Raw genomic sequence first — 16,582 nt, 5'->3', positions numbered from 1 at the left:
AGATGGCTGCAGTCGCTTAAGGCTAGGGGCCTCCCTTCCACAGATGGCCACAGTTCCTTAAGGCTAGGTGCCTCCCTTCCACAGATGGCCGAAGTCCCTTAAGGCTAGGGACCACCCTTCCACAGATTGCCACAGTGCCTAAAGGCTAGGTGCCTCCTTTCCACAGATGACTGTAGTCCCTTAAGGCTAGGGATCTCCCTTCCACAGATGGCTGCAGTCTCTTACAGCTACATGCCTCCCTTCCCCAGGTGGCCACAGTCCCTTAAGTTGAGGTGCCTCCATTCCGCAGAGAGCCCATTTTGTAATAAACCTGATCATACATCTCCTGTGGGGGCGTTGTCTGTTGTCATCACAGGGTGTGCTTCCCCATTTGCATTTCTCTTTCATTTCTGTATGCTGTATGAGTTTTAACTGAGAGCCCTGTTGTTGGCATCTTTGGTGTACGGTAACTCGTCCACTCCCTTCTTGCTTCTGATGAGGCCCATGATTGTACTAAATCAGCTGATGGCAAAAACCACACCAAAAGTCCTTCCCTACTTTCCCTGTTATGGATTCTAATAGGAGTAATATGGGCATATTACTCACCACTGGGGTGTGTATGTTTGTGCCCGTGTGTGTGTGCATGTGAATGTGTGTGTGTGTGTGTCTGTTTGAGTGTGTGTATATATGTGTGTGCGTGTGTGTCAATGTGTGTACACTCCGTGGGGTCTCTGATGTCTTGGTGGCTGTATCAAGATTGTGTATCCCTCTTCACCAGCCTTCTTCACTTAAGTACAGTCCTCAGCAGCATGACTGCAGCTGTGGGAACAGCTGTCTATGAACGTGTAACTGTCAAGATGGCCCTGTGAGTTAGTTACTCATTGCTTGCATCTTTATCTAATGAATGGTGCGTGAAATTTAAATGGTGCTCTTTGCAAAAATGGGTGACTATTCTTTACTTCACCAAGGTGAAATTAAGCTTCCCCGAGTTGTAGTCCTCTGCTGCCGGTAGGAAAGGACTCCGGCTCCTGGCAATTGGTTACCCAGCTGAGATTTCTCCTCTACCACTCAGACTTTCCTTACCCCTGAGTGACATTGTGGAAAAGGTGCAATAGCTACCACTTGGCATGCGAGCACTGGTTCCCACCCGCGAGAAGTGCTGCCCCCTATTGCAGCACTTCGGTTGGCGAATGGGGAATGGTGGTACGTGGGCCATTGATGGAGGTCCTATCTTGGCCCAGAGAGTCCATATAAATGATTTCCCACTGCCGTTCAAAGCTTCATTTTATGTTAATTTTTTGTTCTATTTAAATTTCACCATATCCATGCAGATATTTATCTTTTGGCTTCTGAACTGCTACACTTCTTTAAGTGACCTGGAGTTAACAGGTTCAAGTTCAAGGTGGACTAGCTCAAACCAGTCAGTCTGTGGATAAATTAGGACCTTTAAATTAGTTAATGGTTACTCTTGTCATATAAAGCGCTAGAGAATAGCAAATAGCAATCTCAATATATAAACAAGTTAATGTTCTCAGTAGAAGGTGATATTTTACACGCTAGTATCTAAATAGGCGGTGAGAACAAAAAATGAATGGATGAAGTAAGATGCCACTGGGCTAGTCATGAGCCCTCGTTGAAAGAGTCTGTGTCTGTAGGTTGGTCTGTAACATTACTCTGTGTCAATGATAGTGAACTCTTGCTTGCCCCTTTCAGGATTCCTCACCCGAAGGTTGCCATAGCTTTTCGGCCAGCTGCCTCACCCAGTTCTGCATCCTGTTTAAGCGGACATGCCTCAGCATCATGAGAGACTCAGTAAGTATGCCAGAGATGGACTTTGAATCTGCAAGCCACACTGTTCTTTATATTACATATGACTTCTGTGAAGTCTAGTGGTTATCATCACTCAGAATGATGTCTGCAAGTACAAAATGAGCAGAGAAACCTGCAGTTGGCAATTGATAAACAAATGCAAATATTTAAATCTGAACTCAGGTGACGCATCCTTATGGAAAATTATAGATTTCCCTTTGGAGGAATAAACTTACTCTGATACTCTAAACAGCCTAAAGTGTCCACTATTTTCCAATTTATAATTCACATTTTAAATCATTTGCACTCAATTTATTTATTGGTATAGCTCTAACATGCCATCGTCCAGGTGGTTAGAGTACGTGAGAATAATAGCTATTAGCCCCTAGTCAGGCAGGGTGTTTTACATTAGACTTAAAGGTAAAGGACTTGATTTAGAGTTTGGTGGACAAGTTACTCCGTCACAGATATGTCAGATAGCCCATCCACCTTTTTTGCAAGTGCCATAGACTCTAATCACTTGTACTAAGGTGAGCAAGATATCTGCCATGTTTGTGGTGAAGTAACATGTCCAACAGACACTAAATTGGGCTCATCATTGGTAGATTCATGCACACCATTCTTTTGTTAACAGTTACAGTGCCAGGAAGTGGACATAAGATGTGTGGGATGTGGTCAGTACGTGGTAGGAGATCATTCTTACCAATGTTTGTCCAGCAGCAGCTGAACATTTACGTGCGGAAAAATGTGAAGGATGTGATAATTGACTCAAAACTTCTGATACCTGTGTAAACACTTAACTGTGCAGCAACTGGAATTAAGTGGGCCACTCATAACGAGGCACCTTCATGTATGATAGAGCAGGGAAACATCCTTTACAACGCAACTTTTAACACGCAGTGCCTTTACGACGCAACTTTTACAACGCAAACCATTACAACGTATTGCGCTGGAGGGCGCTCTAGGATAGGGAATAGATTTAATTTACTATCCAACACCTTCCCTACTATCCACGGGGACTGGAGTTGGAATAGTAAATTAAACTATTCACTATCCAGCACCCCTAAGCACTATGCGTTGTAAAGGCATGCGTTGTAAAAACCGCGTTGTAAATGCATGCGTGGTAAAAGCATGTGTTGTAATGTCATACATCCGATAGAGCAGGACCCAAAATCTTACTCTGTGAGTCTCACTATGAGTGCTGTGGAATGATCACTGATATTTTCCTGTCTTGGAATAACAATTGTTGTAGTTTCTGGAGTCCCAGTAACTAAAGGGGTATTGAAATAGGATAAGGGTTGGACGGAGTTCACGGAAAAGTGACAAAAAAACTCAGCGGAGTTCCGCAAGTGGCAGAGTGCAGCACACCTGCCACTTGAGTAGAAATTCTACCCGAGCGGCAGGTCGCGCTCGCCAACTTACCGTTGGCGAGTGTTAGCGGGGAAAAAACTGTGCTGCACTACGCAGAGCAGAGTTTTCTGCACTCCATGAGCTCCACCCAGGGCTAAATAGAACTGCATGCTTTTGGGGCACAACACGCATTTGTAGTTGCTTCCATGCTGATTCTTTGTTACAAATAGATATTGCAGCTACTTTCAGCAATTTGTAATTCCATTAGTGCTTGTAAATCCTGTTACCGGCCACATCAGGATTACTGGCGGGGCTTGTAATAAGGCTCTAACAGCTTTAAGGTCATGGTGCATGGTTGATACCATTTAACAGTTATTGACATATTAATTGTAGCTTAACTACAGTTCCCATTTTGTCTCTTTTGGAAAGATAAAAGATTGAGTTTGCCATGATTACAAACTCTATTTGTCCACTGGAAAAGGAGTGGGCCCAAATTATAACTTTGCTGATCAGTTTGTGCAAAGCGGAAATTGTATCCAGTTCATAAAGATGTGAAGTTTATGGGGGACAGTTTTACTAAGGAAAAATGTAGGTTTACCATTTTAAGTAGCGGATTGATTTACCTGCTATTTATTGTTTACATTTCCCCAATTCTGTGAAGTGCATGACATTTTCAAGCTTTTAAAGCTTAAAAAAAGTTCACAAAGTTAAAATAGACAAGGGACCACAACAGCACCCAGTCCTCTGTTAAGTTGATGGTTAGATTATTCATAATTTTTACAACATGTCCATTATTATTAAAAGCATATTCGGCTCTAGTCTAATTCAGAAGGGGGAAATTACCTTTCTGAGCATTTGTAGAGCAGCTTGGATGTCCTTTGTATTCGGTATGAGGCCCTTGGATACGTTCTGCAGATGGCATTTTTCTGCAAGTGTCAGCCAAAAGTCTGTCTTGCCCCAGTCAAATAAAACCAAATGCCTGCAGAATAGAGTCTGTCTTCTGATTCCTTTTATAGGAAATTTGATGACACTGCACATTCTCCTTGACATGGTTCTGTAAAGTAGCTGTTTTCATAAGTTCTCTGCGAATCCATCTTCCAAATCACGTGACTCCATAGTAATCCACAGTGGTTTAACTCGCATCAACATTTACTTTGTGGGAAGCATTTTTCTCACTGTCGGTATGTACAAATTGAGTGTTACTTCAGATGTATTTGATTAGTGTGACCAAGCATTTACAAAAGACTGATCTTTAACACTGGGGTGCAGACCTATCGGCTTTGCCAAGTCTTTTTTGGTATCACCATTGTTTGAGCCCACAAAACAAATCAAAGATGTTCACCCTATGTGCACACGTAGGATGGCCACCGTGGCGTAGTTTTTCATAAAGCTGAAGAAAATGCATTTCAAGATGGCCTCCATTTGAGCGCATACACTGGTGGCCATCTTTAAATTATTTAAAAACATTTTAATGTGACCAGCTGCGGATTGATTTTTTTCTCCATATTATTTGTTACAAAAAATTCACTTATTACAATTTAAAAAATGCATTAACAGTTTTTCACTGTAAATTAATGCTATTGCATCTTATATACTCACAATCATTATCATGGACTATCAGAAACTGTAGATTTTGTGCTCATAGCAAATCCATGAACTCCCGCTATGGTAGTCTAGGTATCATCGTCAAAGTGTGTTCTAGCGCCTGAGAAGAAGTGTGATTGCCTTTCATTTGTGCCTTTTTAGGTCTTGACCCATTTACGCATTTCTTCTCACATCGGGATCGGGCTGTTGATTGGCCTGCTGTACTTGGGGATCGGTAATGAAGCTAAGAAAGTCCTCAGCAACTCAGGCTTCCTCTTCTTCTCAATGCTGTTCCTCATGTTTGCAGCTCTCATGCCTACTGTTTTGACGTGTAAGTAATAGCGACAGCTTGCATCCTAAAGAGAGTGTAAGTAATAGCAACTGCTTGCAACCTAAAGAGAGCATGGTTGTACAAAGAGGCAAAATTCACTCTGGTAAATAATTGATGGCTTAGGCAAGTAGACATTTGCGTTGTAAATTCAGGCCGATCTTCTGCTTGTTTATTATTTAACATTTGTAAAGAACTCTAGTGTGGCTCATTCAGTATGTGAGATATGACACTCTGCTTCACAGTTTGAAGATATCAGTTGTATTTTCTTTTATAGCAGGATTTAGAGATGACCACTGGTTTCATTTGCACTGGGAGAAGATAGAGATTATTGCAGTATTGTAGAAGAGAGGACTCTAGAACAGAGTTGAGAGCTGATGTAGCAGCTTCTTATTAGTGAGAACCTAAAACAATGTGAATCCAAGGAAATCTTCTGAACAACAAACAAATAATTAAAGACTATAGACTAAACATCCACAGAGGCTCCAATGGAGGAGATTTGTCTTCAAAAAGTGTATAATATTAGAAAATGAATTTCATTTTGTTGTAAATGAGATCCGGGTCTTAGGTAACAAAAACAGAAAATAAAAAGAAACCTAAATAACAGAAAATTCTGTCTTGAAAGTTTTAATAAATATTTTTCCTAAGCTTTAGCAATTCGAATTCCGAGGGTTTTAGGGAATTCTCAGCAGTGTATTGTTTGTGTTCTGGTGCACCATAAATGATAATTTCCATATCTCATTGAGTGCATCCCCAGCAGACACTGGATTCTACATTGTTAGAATAGTGGAGTATCATTGTCCTGACTGCGCCAAGTGCAAAAAGTATTTTGAGGTGTTTTCATATCATCCTATCATTACGATGAGACGATTGTCTGGTACTTGAGTTTTCTTTTTCCTCTTTTTCATAGTTCCTCTGGAGATGGGAGTATTTCTTAGAGAGCATCTGAACTACTGGTACAGTTTGAAGGCCTACTATCTGGCAAAAACGATGGCGGATGTCCCGTTCCAGGTAACTGGCCTGACAATCCTATGGCACATTAAGTATTTATTCATCACCAATTTGTTTCCTAATAATGTAAGATTAACAGAATTGAAGCATCAGTAAATGTACTACATTTTATTGCTATCAACATGCGCAGTTACTTGTCATTTCAGGAGATTATTGCAGAAAATTTGAAGGATTCTTTAGTGCTGTTTTACTTCATAGAGTAAAGCAGTTAGTAGGCAGAATATAGAAAGGATGTCATAGCAGCATGTATCTGTAGGCTAGACAGAAAATATGCCACTGCTTGAGTTGGTCATGTAATAATGTTCATAAGCAAGAAGTCCTGAAGAGAGTTGACTTCTTTTCAACTGCCAGCCATATTATACAAACTTTGTTTGATTATCTGGACCAATGGCCAACCTCAACAATGAAATAAATATGTATGCATTCACAGTGATTTTCAGTGTGGGGGTGCTCCCATCAAAGTTTCATCACTTAACTTATGGATTGTGAAAAATACAACCATCACAAAAAAACCAAGTGTCACAAATGAGCCACACCTATTCAGCAGGAGAGTGGTATGTAGCCAATGGTGCATTTTAGAGCAGGACGTCCCAAATATATACTTAAGCATAGTGTACTAGCACACAGTAATTTACAGACAACAAATTATCCATTGAAATGACCACTACATTTGTCCAGTAGGATTACCTGGGAGTTTTGCCTTATGGTTAATGGATTCTTTGCCTAAGGCCATGTTCCCTCTTAGATGCCTGTGCCTCAAGCTGCCATAATCATGAGCTTCACAGTGTGCTTGATCCCATGATTTCACAGAAGATCCTACAGACAGGTGCAGTGAGCAATAGAAAGAAATAAAGCGGGGTGCATAACAGCTTCTTTATGGTATTTTTGTAGCGAGAAAACCGTTAAGTGCTTCTAGGCAGCATTCATACTGCTCATCACCAGATTTGTTAATGCATCTTTAATGTCAAATGTTTATTTATTTATTTAGTGTTTTGTATAGCGTGAACGTGACCCGTTAGGGTATCAGAGCTGAGTACAGCAGTAGCAAGTTATTTACAAGATTTAGCAAAATTAAGTTAGAGACAAATTGGAGCATGCGAACATGAGAAAACAGTGAAGGGAAAAACAGGCTATACACAGGGAGTAGGGGTGGCGATCAAGAGTACAGTTGGGGAGGTAGCAAGAGGACGTTGGCAGGAGCAGAGGAAGACTGCACAGCACCAGCCGCCTTTGCCCTTAAAGTGACAGTGAGGTGGAAAAGAAAGCAGAGTGGTAAGCAACGTCACTGAAAAAGGAATCATGTGGTTTACATATATGGGAGCAGAGTCTGCAACCCCGGAAGAGTTCAAGTACAAGGCATTAACAAATCGCTGGGCTGCTGAAACTGTAGAAGCACTGGGAGAGTTTATGGTAGGAATTTGTCCAATAGGAAAGTCTTAACTTCCTTTCTGAATCTAAAAATTCAAGCTTGCTATTGTAAACCCAATGATAAAGAAGAAAAATGCTGATACAGCTGTTGAAACTAAAGACAGACAAATCTGACTGTCATCATTGGCAAAGTAAATTGATTGTCACTTTGCAAGTCTCTTCAGATCTTGAGATTTACATTGGCCTCAGTAACTGCTGGCCATGTGGAAGTACCCAAACCACATTAATGAATGTCAGGGAGGATCTGCTCAATAGCTTGGATTTGAGCCTGGACTGTGCCTTGATCCTCCTTGATTGCTCCTAAACTCTTGATATAGGGGATTACTCCATTTGCATCTCCTGGTAGACATTTTCCTTTGGAATGAACAGTAGACCGCTGCAGTGGTTTATGTCTTCTTTGAATCAAATTAGACACAGCAGTGAAACTGTGTCTCTTTTATTCCAGACAATACAGACATTTCCTTATGCATGCTACAAGGATCTTCCTTATTTTCCCTTCTAACACTTATATGATCTTTAGCAGATCTCATTTAGAGGTGCAATATAGGTTATCAGATGTACGCCACTCATACCTGTGTCCACTTTTGGATGCCCCTGGGCATGGTTAATTACAATATTGAAAAGTCTTTTGCATATAAAACGACCAATGTGCCAACAATTGCTTTAGTTGGGCATAAATCAGCTGCATGCTTTCAGAAATGGGAGCCTCTTGATCTCGCCCATCTACCTTTTGACTTAGATGCTTCCTGTCCTCACCAAGGTCCTCTGACCTCCCAGAAATAAGGTTAAAACCTATTCTCCATTCTATAATGAAAGTACATTGTCTACTTCAGAAACACCAGTTGATCACCTTTGTCCTTGCAATTGATGTTTGTAGCAAGTGAGTTCTATAAATTGTGCAAAACTAATGTTCAAGCTTCAAAGGACACAGAACCTCCTTTTTGCTTTTTCTGTAAGGCTCTTTGTGGTATCTTACGTACGTATTCTTTATTTATTTGAGGAGGATGAAATTCCATAAAGAAAATAAAAAATCACAAATCTTCCATCAGTAATTACATACATAAGTACAAAGGATAACAGCAATTTCTGTTCATCACATTAACCCATAATAAATAGTTCATCCCATAATCATACCTCGTTGAGTTCATCACCGGAAAGAAACAAGCTCCATTAAAGAGTACTTATGTGAATATCACACCCACCCAATTTATCCAGTATGTTCAACTGAACTCCCATTTATAATAAGAAAAACTAACATGCATAAAAAATAAAAACATACAAAACTAGGAGCTCATGCAGATTGGCCATTCCCTCTCTATCTATCATAGGTTCCCCTGGCTATGAGACCAAGCAGCCCTTTAATCCTCCTGTCACAGAAAGATTGTTCAATTAGTTACTAGCAACCAGGTGACTGCTCTCCTCCATCTAACCCCTCTGCATTGCATTACTATATCCTGTTCTCCAGAAGATTCATTGGCAATTGTCTTTTAAACTGCTGGTGAAAAGAAGGGGGTTCCTGATTCAGTCACCCAGCTGCAATACAGATACAAGCTGCTGCCATAGCTACAAATGTTGTATGTACTTTATGTTTGTCATTCATATATTGAAAATCTACCCCTAATGGCTTGAGCTGTAATACTGGTCTTAGTATTTTGGATTATACTCAGATACTTTGATATTTCCTTTCAGAGTGGGAATAACTTAATACAGGTATAAAACATGTGAACTGAATCAGCAAATCTACCCCCACATCAAGGTCAGCTTCTACACTTTTGAATAATAGGGCTACAACTCCTATGATGACTAATGGCTTCACTACCAAGATAATAGCGTTAGTCGATTTGTGCTGTAGAGGAGGAAGCTGCTATCTTTGGGCAAATATCCTGTTACTTCCTAAACAGGGGCAAACCCCAAATTCTGTGCAACAGTGATATTGCTTCTTAAGATTCTCGGAAGTCCGGCAGCACAGTCTATCTTGGAATGAATATTTCCCCTAAAACAGATAACAGTATTTCACTAAATTATGATCCCAGTTAGTGTAAAATCAAGGTTGATTTGGTTCGCATTAATAGCCTGCACCTAACATTAATTGGTTGGTTTAATGTCCTCAAAATGCTGGTGCTTCCAAAGATTTTGTATTTGTTTAGAGTGAATCATTCTCTGGCAATTAGGTAGGAATAACTGAAAAAATTCAATGGCATCTGTAATAACTTTATTTGGGAATACAAGAGGAGGAGAAGAGCTCTGAGATATCTGGGATTGCCATGTGATAGAGGTTGCTAGGCTGTACCTAATGGTAAGTATTATTACTTGGCAACAATTCTACAACTTGGAAAGAGGTTGATTACAGGCACCAGTAGTACGCATTCTGTAGCAACAAGCAGCCCATTATTTATGAGCTATCCCTTGGCAAAGACTCCTTTCTGAGAATTCTGAAATCTAGCTATTACAAGAAAGTCATGTTCACAACAACTGAGGTGGATCATAAAATATGATCTATCCTGAAGGAAAGAATAGACATGCACCGGCATAACTTTTATAGACCTCTTTCGCCTGTTCCCTTTAGTGTTTCTCAACAAACACCAGCTGGTCTGGGAGAAAGCGGGTATTTAAAAAATAGGGGATATTTATACTGAAGGTCAGCTTTGCTCCTTTGAGGATCTGTAGCAGAACGATGAGCTGCCCACCCATAGTTTTTTACAAATATCTGCAAATAAAGGATTGTCTCAATAAACTTGATAAAAGCTTTCTATCTTTAAAGCAGAATGCCATAGTACAGAATATTAAGCTTTGGGGTGGTGGTAAAATCGAGATTTTATATAGCCTGCTTATCAATCTCAATCCAAACTACATAGCTATTAAATTTGAGAAATGGGCTATAAGGTTGTACACTATTCCTGATAATATTTGTTTTCGATTATCTATAAAGTTGAGAAGTGAGACTCTGTTACATGCTAGGCTAAGGAGCCAATATTTTAAAACATTGTTTAAGCTACCTGAGGAAAATGATCTGGGAGCACCTATCCATATTGGCTCTTCTTTGTCTCCTAATCTTAGATTCTCAGAACTGCCTATTTCTGTCCCAACAAGATATATAAACTAATTCATGGAAAGATCCCTACACTTTCAATGTTCCACCCTTTAGAAATCGCTTCTTCTTTCTCTTTACCAGGAGATTGAGATAAGGAAAATAATGTAAACACTTGAATATTGACCTTTTTTCATCTCCTTATTTTTGTTCCCCTTATTCCAGACTCCTCTTTACCCCTGATCACATAAAACCCTCCTACTGTCCAGTTAAACTAGTCCTTCATATAAACAATAAATAAAATAAATATTTTCCCTAAACTGAATGTCTGTCCCCATTTAATATGAATAAAAGTGTTTGCATTGTAGACTTTAAAACTATATATTTTTACATGAGACTGGCTTTATTGTCTGTATATTTGTTATATAAAATGTTTTTTGTGCATACTGTAAATAGGTTTTGGAAACTGAAAATTTTAATGTGTGTCTTGCTTTTTCAGATTATGTTTCCTGTAGCCTACTGCAGTATTGTATACTGGATGACATCCCAACCTTGTGATGCACTCCGATTTGTCCTATTCTCAGCTCTTGGGACAATGACATCACTAGTGGCGCAGTCTTTGGGACTTCTCATAGGTGCAGCATCTACATCATTGCAGGTACTGGAATCTTAACTTATCAATAAACCCCAAAGTGCTTGCCACTCCAACTTCATTTTAAGAGAGGAGTAATGGATGTGGTGTTATGAATTTGTATTCAATGTAACAATGTTATAAATGTTGCTAGTGCCTGACAAACTCTTCATCTACTGTTCTTTAAAACGTACATGCGTCTTATTATAGTAAATTTTGAAATTTGTATCTAAACATATTTAAAAATACACTATTTTTCAAAGCAAACTAGCAGCATCATATGACAAGAAATAAGACAATTCTCTCAGGGTTCAATATTATGGTCATGTACCGAAAAAGTGCCACAAACCCTACTCCCTTCAACCAGAGTTCATGCTTAGAAAGATTTTCTAGGAAGGGCCTGTATTGGTTTATAACACCTAAGGCTGTGGGATGGGTGATGACACAGGAAAGGTTGTTCTTATTGAGCTTTAATGTATTTTCATTATTTAAAGGGAGTTTTTGTAAGATGCATCCTAAAAGGTTTCTACATAGGATTACTGTTTAAGCCCTACCAATAGCGAACAATATGGAACACCCTAAAGATTTATTAACAAGTGAGAACTTAGCAAGGTTTACTTCCACAGCTTTTGTTAATCATAATTCCATTTTGGCCAACATGGAAATCTGGGCCACTCCGCTACTTGCAGACTGTGGACCAACCAGTAGCATTCCCCAAGTTATACAATTCATTCTGTGAAATTCAGATCAGAGAATAATGAATTTTTGTAATTTACTTCTAGGTGGCAACATTTGTGGGACCTGTGACTGCCATCCCAGTACTCCTTTTCTCCGGGTTCTTTGTCAGCTTCGATACAATTCCAACATATCTTCAGTGGATGTCGTACATGTCATATGTCAGGTACAGCGATTTATTGTGTACTACAACAAAGATCAGTGAATTTTTCAGTGACTCGGCCTATTCCTAGTGTCAGTTTTCATGCAGATAACCAGTTTGTTTTGTTTATGAACACAGATGGAAAGCATGTATTCCATTGTCTTCCATTGCAAATTTGCAGACCCCAGCCCCTTATTACTAACCAGTGTTCATAAACCCATCCGTCTGGTGCACTCGGATGTCCTCCTGGAGGGCCCTTTCAGGACACAGCTTCGAGAGATTTGCTTGTCATTGAAATGTTGATGAACGTGTCACAATTGATAAACTTTACAAAGATACTTTACTTCTAGTTAAAAAGAGAATCAAGCTTAAATCTAGTAACCCTCCGTACTTTTCATAAGAAAGAGCAGATCACAGATATCAATAAGGAAAAGACGAGTTTCAATTCTTAGTGCTTGATCCTAAATTGCTACCCTCGAACTTTTATTTCCATCACTGAAAGCAGGGGTTCATGAAGGCAGAGTGTCAAACAGAAATCAGACAGGGCTGTAGGAGCCTTCTTTACTTTTCAAGTCTCCTCGACTTGTCCCTTCCCAGGTTTGAACTGGGCTTTGCAAGACTGGCATTTTTTAGGTGGACTGGAGACTAAGGGGCTTCCTTCAGAGTAGAATGTGGTACCCTGACTCAACCAGTCACCATGGCCACATTTTTGTGGTGGCCTTCCCCAGTTTAGGATGGCGTGAACATTTTTACCTGGGCTGATTGTGGTTTCCAATTTGTTGGCCGACAGCGACTGCTGTCCAAAAAGGTGTCCTGGTGCCTTAAGGGTTTAATCAAGATTAGGGCTCCCGGTTCTGTGGTATTTATTTTTTAAACATTTCAATCTGTATTTATCCATATTTATTTATGGGCCATCTTACTAGTATGTATCCATATTTATTTTGTGGTTTGTGAATAAATGTAATATAAAATAGTAGATTTCCACATTTATTTAACTGATAAACATGCACTCATACTGTGATGCCTGTCGTGTTTTAGCAAATTTAGAAGGCAAACATAGCAAAAAACTACAACCACAGGTAAATATTCGCAATTTACTTGAAATATATATTAACGTATGCCTATATTTTAAGATATCTTAACTCATTGTTTAACACCCCATGCTGTGTCATTGCTCATCTATTGTTCTGGAATCCATGGCAGACAGCATGTAAAGTCAATCATTAGCAAACTTTTCAGCATTTTTCCGCTTTTAAAACATAAATACAGACAGGAAACAAATTGTTTTCTGTCTGTATTTATCTATAAAAATCAGTAAAAACGGAAAACTGGGAACCCTAATCAAGATCCAACGAAAAATTAGGACAGATGAGTCAATTAGGAAGGTTTTCTGTGTTTCCAAAACTGTAGGTGATTTGACAAAGCTATTAAAGTGACAGAAAAAAGATTCCACTGTTTGGAAGCCAGGAATAAGAAGGCATGCTCCCTGAGATGGGACTTGTTTACGTTGGTCAGGCAAAGGAGATAAAGATATGGGGATCAAAGATGACAATCGGGTACATACTGCTGGATAATGCTTTCGACATAAAGGGGACCAGATCAGTAGTAGGCTCGATGGCAGATACATAGAACCTAGGCCAAAATATGTTTTCCTACAGTGATCAAATGCAGCTAAGGAAAAAGATGAGACTTTAGTGAGTGTCTTGGAAGGTTACACAGGACGTGGGCAACTGTGTTCTTCATCATTGAAGTTGTGTAGTACATGTCTTAGGCAGACCTTGGTATAGTGAATAGTCATAGTCAACATGAATGAGAATGAATTGAATGGAGGTTTCTATGGTGCTAACTTGCAACCCGATGGGCAGTTACATGATTTTAGACCAATAGGCAAGGGAGGAAAATGTTGCAACTAGAACTGAAAATTCTTTACACTTGTAGGTCAAAGATTGATCTTGTATATTAAAAAGCATGCTCTACCTGCTCTATAGGGCTCTTTCATTTGGTGTTGCTAAGGCGTATTTAGAGAATAGAAATTAATCATTGTATAAGAAAGATTATGTTGGAGACAACAAAATGAATGAGTCCACTCACCATGAAGTGCTGGTGAGTGGAATCTGAAAGGTAACATTCAATTTAAATGGAAGTAGACTCTTGAATTCTGACAAATACTTCTCTCCTTTTCCAGGTATGGATTTGAGGGAGTAATCCTTTCTATTTATGGGTTAGACCGAGAAGATCTTCACTGCGACAAAGACGAACTCTGCCACTTTCAACAGTCAAAAGCTATCCTGAAAGAGCTCGATGTTGAGAATGGCAAGCTGTACCTAGACTTTATTGTTCTCGCCATTTTCTTTGTCGGTCTCCGTATCATAGCCTATTTTGTGCTCCGGTACAAAATCAGAGCAGAGAGGTAATAGAAAACAGGACTCACTTAATCATCAGTAAAAATGTTCATGTGGAACAGAGGGTATTTGTTTTCAGATGTCCAGCGATAATCCAAGACCTGTTTGTGGAGATCCAGACACTTTCATCATCATTGTTAGAGAGAGCTGTACTGGATGATTGCATCCACATTATTGAAGAAAAGAGTTCACCCGGGTCGGCCGACTTCTTCATTATGCTTCTTAGCTTTAAAAAGCCAGAAAAAGAAGGGAACTCAACAATGAAGAGTTACAAACTTTTTAACACAGTAGAGTTGTAGCCAATTGGATTACTTGGACAGTTCCCATTCATGGGTTTCTTAGCTCCTGGTAGAGCTGTTGCCTGTGGCATTCATGGGCTTTGGTGAGTGGTACATGGGAGAAAACAGAACTACAAAGTGTTTTTTTTTATTTTAAGATTTCTAATTGAGAACTTAATCTGTGAAGTATTACCAGAGTATTTCATCGAGGGTTTCGCGGCTGGGTCTGTGCTACTCTGAATGGATTCATTGGTGAAGGACATCTTTTTCCTGCTTGTGGTGAAGATGCCTCCTTTGTATTTTCAGCTGTCATCCAAGTCTAGTATTTTCTGTCAAGAGCTGACTTTGTTAAAAAAAGAAAAGAAAATTTGGATCCGAAACAGCGTGACGACAACCAGTAGTTGGTGTTCATTTTATGAACTCTGTCTAAGATTTCACATTGATTAGGAAATGTGTATTGTTTGGCAAAACCTGCAGATAAACTTTTGCTACCCAAGAAAGCCCCATCCATAAAATGTGACCAATGTTTCTGTTTGCAGACATCGTCTTCCACAAGCTGAACACTTGTCCCTTTTCATGAATCTGGTGTGGTTGAAATACTTGATTGTTAAAAAGGTGCACTTTATCACTCCCTCCCTCATTGCGATCCGAACACCACTCCAATACTTTTGTGCCACCGCACTGTTTGTCAAATCTTTATGGAACTAACAAAGCTTTGCACATTCACCCCTTTACCTACCTCTTAAGTTTACAAAATACATATACCTCCCCATCCACTTAACACCCTTCCTTTGAAAATTTCAATTGAAAGACATTGTAGTGAAATCCATGCAATATTAATTTATATTGAAGAAAAAACATGCTGAAAAATTGTGTGCTGCCAGATGTCGATTGGCATTAGGCTTACAGGGAATATAATGAAATCTGTAAGCAAATTCCAGCAATGGCCTACCCTGTTTTACTCTGATTCAGTCCACTCAGATCCTGTGCCTTGAGAAGAAAGCATATAGGTAAGAGTCAAAAGGTCCTATTGGGGAAGTACTGGGCTTACATTCTTATGTTAGTTTCTCTCATGTAATGCTGTGCAAGCTCAAATGGTTTTGGAAATAGTTCCCAGAAGTGAGCTCAATAGTTCAAAAGCTCTATTTCATGCATTTTCATATTTGTGTTCTCTGGTGTAAGCCACTTTCCCTTTCGGCTCGTAGTGATTGGTTTTTACTCAGTTATTTGCCATGGAAACTTTGGCACCATATTTTTGTTTTCACACATTGCGCCATGTGTTCCCCAAACTGGCCAGGATGATATGTACTATGGATTTTGGTGCATTTCCAGATTTACCAAGAGTGGTAGACCTGGGAATGCATCAAAATATTACACCTTCCCAGGGAAGCCATACCAAGGAGAAATACGTATATTTCTCCTAATTGTTTTCTTCTATCTATGTGTGCTGCATTTTGTGAATGGACTGAGTTATTACTGAATGGTCGTGTGAGTGTGAGGCCTCTGCTGCTGTATACCTAATGAATTGTGAACTTTAGGAATCTCCTTCAGTGCGAACCATGTGATCTGGGGGTCATATGCACATCTTTGAAATGAACTCCCCACGAGTCGTGGAAGATGTTTCAGGTCTATGGGAGTGCTCAGTGAGATCACTTGACAGTTGTCCCCATTTTTTTCAATATACAAATTATTTGCTTATTTCAGTCTTGTTTCCTCACAATGAACTCATCTTCTTGAGTTGCAAATAAAATTAGTTTGAAAGGTAGGTTAGTATTCTTAATATTATTACTGTTATTATTTCGTTATTTTATAATTGTTGATACTTTATTTGTATTTAAAATAAAATATTGATGCTAAAGGGACGTCCATAAAGTGGC

At 39.4% G+C, this 16,582-nt stretch overlaps 1 protein-coding gene across 3 annotated transcripts in view; it reads left to right on the top strand.

Moving 5' to 3' along the window:
* The window catches only part of ABCG1 (ATP binding cassette subfamily G member 1), a 109,126-nt gene extending 92,801 nt beyond the window's left edge, over positions 1 to 16,325 (top strand). For 2 of the 3 annotated variants that reach the window (XM_078656802.1, XM_078656801.1), the window contains exons 10-15: positions 1,693 to 1,791; positions 4,885 to 5,053; positions 5,961 to 6,061; positions 11,017 to 11,175; positions 11,931 to 12,049; positions 14,211 to 14,586. In XM_078656802.1, the coding sequence (XP_078512928.1) occupies positions 1,693 to 1,791; positions 4,885 to 5,053; positions 5,961 to 6,061; positions 11,017 to 11,175; positions 11,931 to 12,049; positions 14,211 to 14,439 (876 nt within the window). In that variant the 3' untranslated portion in view covers positions 14,440 to 14,586. Of the gene's footprint in view, positions 1 to 1,692; positions 1,792 to 4,884; positions 5,054 to 5,960; positions 6,062 to 11,016; positions 11,176 to 11,930; positions 12,050 to 14,210 lie in introns of all 3 variants that reach the window. The other variant, XM_078656800.1, reaches the window with a different exon arrangement.
* The last annotated feature ends 257 nt before the right edge of the window (positions 16,326 to 16,582 follow it).

Source organism: Lissotriton helveticus, chromosome 8 (assembly GCF_964261635.1).
Source record: "Lissotriton helveticus chromosome 8, aLisHel1.1, whole genome shotgun sequence".
In the NCBI taxonomy this organism is placed as follows: Eukaryota; Metazoa; Chordata; class Amphibia; order Caudata; family Salamandridae; genus Lissotriton; species Lissotriton helveticus.
This window is presented reverse-complemented; position numbering and strand designations above follow the sequence as displayed.